Below are 7,849 nucleotides of genomic sequence, written 5' to 3' on the forward strand. Positions count from 1 at the left end.
GGACTTGGAGCTCCCTATGGAAAGGATGGTCTCCCAGTTGGAGCAGGTGCTGGTGGTGCAGGGGGATTTGGGGAGGCTTTGTATGGTCCAGATGGTCGGCCACTTGGAGCAGGTGTTGGTGGTACTACTGGTGCTGGTGCAGGGGTATTTGGAGCTCCCTATGGAAAGGATGGCCTCCCAGTTGGAGCAGGCATTGGTGGGGCTGGTGGTGCAGGGGGACTTGGAGCTCCCTATGGAAAGGATGGTCTCCCAGTTGGAGCAGGCATTGGTGGGGCTGGTGGTGCAGGAGGACTTGGAGCTCCCTATGGAAAGGATGGCCTCCCAGTTGGAGCAGGTTCTGGTGGGGCTGGTGGTGCAGGAGGACTTGGAGCTCCCTATGGAAAGGATGGTCTCCCAGTTGGAGCAGGCACTGGTGGGTCTGGTGGTGTAGGGGGACTTGGAGCTCCCTATGGAAAGGATGGTCTCCCAGCTGGAACAGGCATTGGTGGGGCTGGTGGTGCAGGGGGACTTGGAGCTCCATATGGAAAGGATGGTCTCCCAGTTGGGGCTGGTGGTGCTGGTGGTGCAGGAGGATTTGGAGAGCCTTTGTATGGTCCAGATGGTCCGCCATCTGGAGCAGGTGTTGGTGGTGCTGGTGCAGCTGGTGTAGGGGGACTTGGATCTCCCTATGGAAAGGATGGTCTCCCAGCTGGGGCTGGTGTTGGTGGTGCAGGGGCAGTCAGGGGTCCCTATGGAAAGGATGGTCTCCCAGCTGGGGCTGGTGGTGGTGGTGCAGGGGGAGCTGGAGTTCTCTATGGAAAAGATGGTTTCCCAGCTGGGGCTGTGGCAGGAGGTGCTCATTTTCCTCCTGGAGGTGAGGAAGCGATGGGATCTGGCCGTGGCAGGGATGCCATGCTGAGCAGAGCTCTGGGATATGCAGGTGGAGGAGGAGGAGAGGGCTTTTCTGGGGAAGGCTCAGCACTGTGGGGTGCAGGGTCTCTCTATGGCAAGGACAGAGGGTCAGCTGTAGCCAGGGCCGGTGCAAGTGGCATTGGGAGGTTGGGAGGGGATGAACAGGATTTAGTCCGTGGTAAAGGAGGTGTGGGAGGTGCCGGTGGACCAGATGGTGGATATGGGCTGGATGCACATCTTGGCAGATCTTTGGGAGGTGAAACTGGAAAGGGCACTGCCAGTGATGTCAGAGGGCCAGGGAACAAAGGTTCAGCTGATGACAGAGGGTCCCTGTCAGGTCCAGGAGGAGCCAGGGGAGAGGGCAGAGATTTTGGACAGTTGGGCTCCCTTGATGGCACAAATTCTGCCTTTGGAGGGGCAGGGAGTAAATCCCATGACAGATCTGTTGATGGGAGTAGTTCAGGTGGGTTTGGTCAAGGTCCACTGAGTTATGGCCAGATGTCAGGTCCTTTTGGTGGACCTCCTTCAGCAAACCAGAGAAAGCAGGAACCTGACCTGGATCTTAAAGCAAATGATTCCCTGAACAACACAGAAAGCACAGGCCAAAGGAAACGGAGTGCCCTGGATGATCTCAAAGGTACGTGGTTAACTGGTGACTCCCGGTATTTACATTTTGATACTCACATTCCTAATCCTGCAAAGAAATGGGATGTTATGGTTTAGATAAACACAGCTCTACGTAGAAACTTGGTTGTCCCATGATCTGTTCCTAATTCTCCCACTGATTGGCTGTTCAATCTTACACAGTTTGCTCTGATCAAACTGCCTTAAAGGTCTAAATTATTTTCTTTGTCTAAATGATCTAAACCAGGTCTCATCTGTTCATTTGTGTTTCACGTCTCGTGGAATAGACCAGTTCACAAATGTAGTTTCAAGGAATAACGTGTTTCTTTGATATTGTTCCAATTCAAAACTGAAGTTTCACTTTATTTTTCAAACACCTACTGCAAATAACTGTCCAAGTTCTGGAACAATTCTGCGCCTGCTTATATGGGCTTATATAATGTAAAGAGCTCTTTTCTCTTGTAACATCAGGAATAATAAGGTGTTGCATAGAGTAAGAGGGGAGTAATGTGTTTGCAGCCATTTGAGTAAGACCTGTGGCTCCACCAGCAAGATGATGATGATGATGATGTGTAAATTGTAGGAATGAGAAATTTCAGGTGTATAATCAGAGAGGAATATTCACTTAATGGGATTGCTCACAAGTTAGGAATTATCATTTCTAACCCATAAATACAAATAAGGAAGTAAACCCATCGAAATTGGGGCTCGAGGGGAAGGAGTGGGGTATTTATTAGAGAGGAGATGAGGATGTTAATGGAGAAGAACTGGGGAAGGGAAAGAGGAATACAGGGGTGGAGAACAGTGTGCCTGGGGCTGTTTAGGGGGATGTGTTGGGCAACCCCGTGTGTGGTCAGTGCACAGGAAGAGGAGGATGAAGCAGTGTATCCACACCCTGGAGCAACCTGGTTTTTCCCACTGGCTGTAGAGGGAGCCAAGACAATTAGCATAGACATAAACCAGCAAATCTGCAGCTGGATAATGTGCTTTGTGATGAATCCACTGCCCATGAAGTGGATGTTGGGATGTAATTGATGGTGGGATGGCTGCACGTCCCTCACGGGTACCCTGTGGGCACTGAGTGTACCCAGCTGGCCCACAGTGAGGTGGCACAAAAGCCTCTCCTGGCCACAGGACGTGTTTTTTTAAAAGCTCTTTTCCCCACATGTGCATTTTCAGCTCTGGATGTCTCTCTGTAACACAGACTTAGCTTCTTTCCCTTCCTTTGTGCCTGTTCAGTGCCACGCTGTTACCTCAACAAGCAGCTGGCAACCATGCGAGTGCTGAAGGGGGACCCAGCTGAGCTGTCCTGCACTGTCAGCAGGGACAATGTGACAGGAGCCTGGTTTAAGGATGGCCTAAAGGTGGGTTCCTTGAGCTTGCTGTTGGCTTTGAGTAGCAATGCTCTGCTCTCTGGCTCTACTTCCTAAGGGTGGGGTCAAGGTGTCCTTCCCCTGAAAGTCACCTGCAGCCGAGTGGGGCCTGGGAAGGGTTCAGAGAATCCCAGAATTCCAGAGTGGTTTGGGTTGGAAGGGACCTTAAAGACCATCCAGTCCCACCCCCTGCCCTGGGACAACTTCCACTGGACCCAAGCCCCATCCAACCTGACCGATCCAACCCGGCCTTGGACACTTCCAGGGATGGGGCAGCCACAGCTTCTCTGGGCAACAGAATACCAGAATATTGTCATTAAACATGCAGATGTTCATAAGTATTTTCAACTGCATTTCAAATTGTAGTCTGTCCAGTTTCAGTTTAGATTGCATTTTATCCCTTTTGAAAGGATGTGTCTCTGTCCTTTACTTTGTAGTTAACAAGCATGGATGGAGTCATCTTTGAAAAGAAAGGTCTTGTCCACAAACTAATCATTAACAAAGCTGAAGATATTCATGCTGGGAAATACAGGTTTGAAGGTGGAGATGTAAAAACTAAAGCTTCAATTTTTGTTGAAGGTGAGTTTACTCAAACCACCAACGCTACATGAGATGGGCTTTAAAAGTAATATATTTACTCAGAGACGTGTCATTGGCTATTGAGATAACTTTATTATAAAGAATTACAAGATAAATGGGAAATGTTTTTTGTACAGGTTGGTTCATTTTGCATTTGCAAGTTTAACTAGAGAGCCTTCTGTTAGCAACTCAAAGATTTCTGGGTGCACAAAACACTTTATCAGAGCAGATTTTTCATTCTTGTGTTTAGTGTGTTGCCTAGGAGAAATTTTCTCTAGTGAAAGGACAGTGTGATACTACAAAAGCTTGTGAGAATTATCCTGTAGCAAAGTACAACTAAAGGTGAAGGTCCGAGTGTTGTGAGTTCTGAGCATTGCTGGCAGTATCCCTCCAGGATGAGCCTTATCCTCCTTGAATTGTGGTTTTTAATGACCTTGTATCACCTGCTTAGATCCTCCCCAGGTGGACAAAGTCCTCCTCAAGAACTTGACCAGTGTCCCCATGGTGGCCAAGGCCAGGGAGGGGCTGAAGCTGCGGATCCCATTTGAGGGCCGGGGGCCCATCAGGGCCACATGGCTGAAGGACAGGATGGAGCTGGGGGATGACACCAGGATCCGTGTGGACAAGACAGACACCTGCACCACACTGTCCATCTCCAGCTGTGACAGGAGGGACTGTGGGGATTACAAAGTCAGGCTCAAGAACGACAGTGGCGTCCTGGAGATCAACCTAAAGCTCGTGGTGATAGGTAAGATCCTGTAACATCCACTGTGGCTTTCACTGTAAGCTTAGGCAGGGAATCCATTGACATTAGTGAGAACCTTATTTGGAGTGACTGGATATTCCGAGAGGAACAAGACTCTGTATATTGCCCCAAAATCAGGGAACAAGGGAAGATTGCTGAACATGCTTCTTGCCCTTTAGTACAAGGGAACACAAACCTAATTTGGTTTTTCATGGCCTCAGCAGCTGAGTTTTGAATCAGACACTGTAGGAGATGTGACTATACACAACATGCAAATCTGAAATAGGATATCAAGGTCCAATTCAGCCATCCCATAAATGCCTGGGCTCCTTTGAGAGACCAGAAATGATGTTCTGCCTGTATTAGTAAGCTGAACTGGTGCAGTGCGTATGAGAACAGTTGACCCAGGGAGAGCAAGGGCCTGGCTTTCCATCTTCCCCATCAAAAGTTAGAAGAGTGCAAGTTTGGAAGAGGCAATTCATGTGCCCAGCCCTCATCCTACAACTGTCCCTGCATTTCATCAGGAACAGTCTCCCAGTTGGTGAGCAAGGGACAGTGTCTGCTCCAAACCCAGGAGCAGGTCTGGGTCTGGAGCCAGCTGTGTCTCTGTTCATCTTCTCAGACAAGCCACAGCCCCCAGCAGGACCCATCAAAATTGTAGAAAGCTCCGCCAGCAACATCACAATCCAGTGGAAGCCCCCAAAGGACGATGGGGGCAAACCAGTGCAAAGGTACCTCGTGGAGAGGCAGCAGATGGGCAGGAACAACTGGGAGACTTTGGGAGAAACCCCCAGGAGCTGCACCAGCTTCACCACAAGCAAAGTGGAGGAAGAGATGAGCTACTACTTCAGGGTGAGGGCCATGAATGCCGAGGGAGTGAGCGACGCGCTGGAGTCGGGGGAAGTGAAGGCTGCTGGTAAAGGTGAGGAGAACTTCTCATAATTCATAATTCAAATTGGGAAATTCATTATCAAAGCTGACAGCAAAGGAAACTCACTGCATTGTGGATGTTGCTACAGATCTCAACTTCAGTCTTCACACAAAGCTGTGGAGGTTGCCCAGCAAGAGCAGCAGTTTGCTGTAGGCTCTGGCTACTGAGTGAGATTTAATTATTCCTTCCTTCATTCTGAATTGGAAAGGAAGTTTCATGGGGGAAATGCAAAATGCATCAAGATCAAAGGAAATTTTTCCCACTGTGGCTGCAAAGGGAACGTGTGAGGCCTTTTCTTAACTCCACAGGCAAAGGAGTGTCTCTGTATGTGCAGCAGTTCTCAGCATGACCACTCCATTCCCCTGGTCTCCAGACAACTGAATATTGTCTTTGTCCTTCAAGGAGTTTAAATACTCGATCAGGTTTGCCATGAGCACAAATGCAGTACTAAAGAGACCAATGTTCAGTTCTAATTCTCTTCTTTCTCCATTTTCATTCCCATGATTCTGTATCTTGAACACTTTAGCAGAGGGCAAAGAAAATCCCTTTTGTTACCAGTTCCTGTTGCTGAAAGCAAGAATGATGCTGACTGTTCATATCATGTAGGAATGACACACCCCACTGACAGAGGAATTGTCAGTCCTGATGACAGCAGGTCTTTTGTGAAATCCAGACTCAGGAACAGAGTCCATGCTGGATCCAGTTCCTGTGGAGAACAGGATCCACAGCTTCAAGTCTCAGCCAGGTTTTCAAAGCACATCCATAGGAATACCTTGGGGAATCTGGAAGATGAAATTACACACACCACCATTTTATCTTGCAATAAAAACATACCTGCTAATAATGAAGACCTCATCTCTTTGTAGCTTCTCCTGGTGCCCCAGATCCCCCCAAGATCATCAGTGCCAGCAGAGACACCATCACCATATCCTGGAAAGCTCCTCGCAAAACTGGCACTTCCCAAATTATGGGATACATTGTTCAGAAACGCAAGAAGGGCACTGTGACCTGGCTGCCAGTTACCAGCGTGCCTGTCAAAGGTGGGTATTCTGTCTCCTGGCACAGCCTGGTGGATTTGAAAAGGCAAAAACCTCAGCTGGGTTTAGGAGCTGCTTGGGATCTTACACCTTTCACATCAAGGTGGTGATGGGTCACAGGTTGGACTGGACGACCTTGGAGGTCTTTTCCAACTAAATGATTCTGGGATTCTGTGATTCAAGGGCTGTTTGATTTTGAAAGGAATACAATGAACACATCCCAGAAGTTTACATGGACTTATCTAGGGAATGGCAGGGGAATCAGTGACAGATTTATGGCTTCTGAGAATTTTTCAGTCCATAATTCTGCCTGGAGTAAGGCACAGCATTGTTGTGTCACCTTTCCTGATGGGGAACAGCTCCCCTGAGCCAATGCACTCCTCTCCTCTCTGCAGACAAGAAGCTGAAGGTGACCGGCCTCAAGGAGGGTGTGCAGTACGAGTTCCGGGTGGCAGCTGTCAATGCTGCTGGCACGGGACAGCCCAGTGACCCCTCCGAGCCCTCCTTTGCCCGGGACCCCACCAGTAAGTGCCCTGCCCTGTGCTCTGCTTCGGGGGTGTTCGTGGGGAGGAGATGTTCTTAAATCCTCTGTAAAAGAGTGCGGAGACAAGGATCAGTAACTGGGGAATGTTTCATGGCTGAGAATCAGCTGGAGGAAGAAATGCAAGGATTTCCTGTAGGGTGTCCTGTAGATGCTAAAAGAGCTGGCAGAGAGATTTTCCTATTTTTTACAGCTGCTTGTGAAAGTCTCCTTTCTCAGGCAAACTAGCTGGGAACGTTTGTAAACTATCTCACAGGTGCACAAGGTGTTTGTGTTTTGTTTTCCACACTGGGAAAAATATTTTGGAAATGGGTGTTCTGCCGTTCAGCCAATCGCTCTGGGAGGCAGATGGTCAAGCCCCCAATGGTGTTATGCCACTCTTGTGAACAAAGCTTTATAAGCTGATTTATATCATTAAATATAGCCACTTCTGGCCTTTGAACCCGATCCTGGACTGCGTTGTTCTTGGTACAACAGCGACAACATCCAAGTCAAGATCTGGCAGACCCTGGTGTGGGGGAATGCACAGTGTGGAGAAACACTCGGGATGGGCTGCAGAGTGTTTTGGAGTGTTGTGGATTTACTGCAGGGCTGGTAGGAGCAAGGACCCGGATCCAGCTCTGAAGAACTGGGACAAGGTGGGGCAAGAGAGCAGGGTGGAAATCCAGTGCACTGCAAGAACATTGGGAAACCTCAGGCGGTGACTGAATAGAGGGAAGAGAAATCCTAGAAAAATAGTTTAAATAAAATTTCTCCCTCCAGAATCTCCAGGCCAAGTGCAGGACCTTAAAGTGAGCAGCAGTGACAGCACCAGTGTCACCTTGACATGGAACAAACCTGAAGTACAAGATGGGAATGATGTGAAAGGCTACGAGGTGGAGAAGAGGCCCTGTAACAGCCTCAGCTGGACCAAATGCTTCACCCTCCCTGCAGAGAGCACCTCGTGCAGGGTTCAGGGGCTGCGGGCCGGGGAGAAGCTGTTCCTGCGCGTGAGGGCCCTCAGCGACAGCGGCCCCGGGGAGGCCTCCGAGCTCGAGGCTTGTGCTGGAGCTGCTGCTCCTGTGGGTGAGTCGGGGGCTCTGGGGCTGTGTCCCGGGGAATGGGGCACCTCAGGGGGCAGAGGGTGAG

At 49.5% G+C, this 7,849-nt stretch overlaps 1 protein-coding gene across 19 annotated transcripts in view; it reads left to right on the top strand.

Moving 5' to 3' along the window:
- The window catches only part of IGFN1 (immunoglobulin like and fibronectin type III domain containing 1), a 41,459-nt gene that overhangs the window by 24,508 nt on the left and 9,102 nt on the right, over nucleotides 1–7,849 (top strand). For 10 of the 19 annotated variants that reach the window (XM_042015994.1, XM_042015995.1, XM_042015997.1 and 7 more), the window contains 8 exons: nucleotides 1–1,528; nucleotides 2,755–2,879; nucleotides 3,326–3,467; nucleotides 3,919–4,215; nucleotides 4,835–5,134; nucleotides 6,010–6,183; nucleotides 6,576–6,704; nucleotides 7,484–7,786. The exon at nucleotides 1–1,528 ends at the window's left edge or, in 8 of these variants, runs on beyond it. In XM_042015994.1, coding sequence (XP_041871928.1) covers nucleotides 1–1,528; nucleotides 2,755–2,879; nucleotides 3,326–3,467; nucleotides 3,919–4,215; nucleotides 4,835–5,134; nucleotides 6,010–6,183; nucleotides 6,576–6,704; nucleotides 7,484–7,786 — 2,998 coding nt within the window. The remainder of the gene's footprint in view (nucleotides 1,529–2,754; nucleotides 2,880–3,325; nucleotides 3,468–3,918; nucleotides 4,216–4,834; nucleotides 5,135–6,009; nucleotides 6,184–6,575; nucleotides 6,705–7,483; nucleotides 7,787–7,849) is intronic. The other 9 variants (XM_042016006.1, XM_042016009.1, XM_042016012.1 and 6 more) reach the window with 7 other exon arrangements.

Source organism: Corvus kubaryi, unplaced genomic scaffold, assembly GCF_017639235.1.
Source record: "Corvus kubaryi isolate FWS band 111438036 unplaced genomic scaffold, C.kubaryi_AGA036_p1.0 split3-37355, whole genome shotgun sequence".
Classification (NCBI taxonomy): Eukaryota; Metazoa; Chordata; class Aves; order Passeriformes; family Corvidae; genus Corvus; species Corvus kubaryi.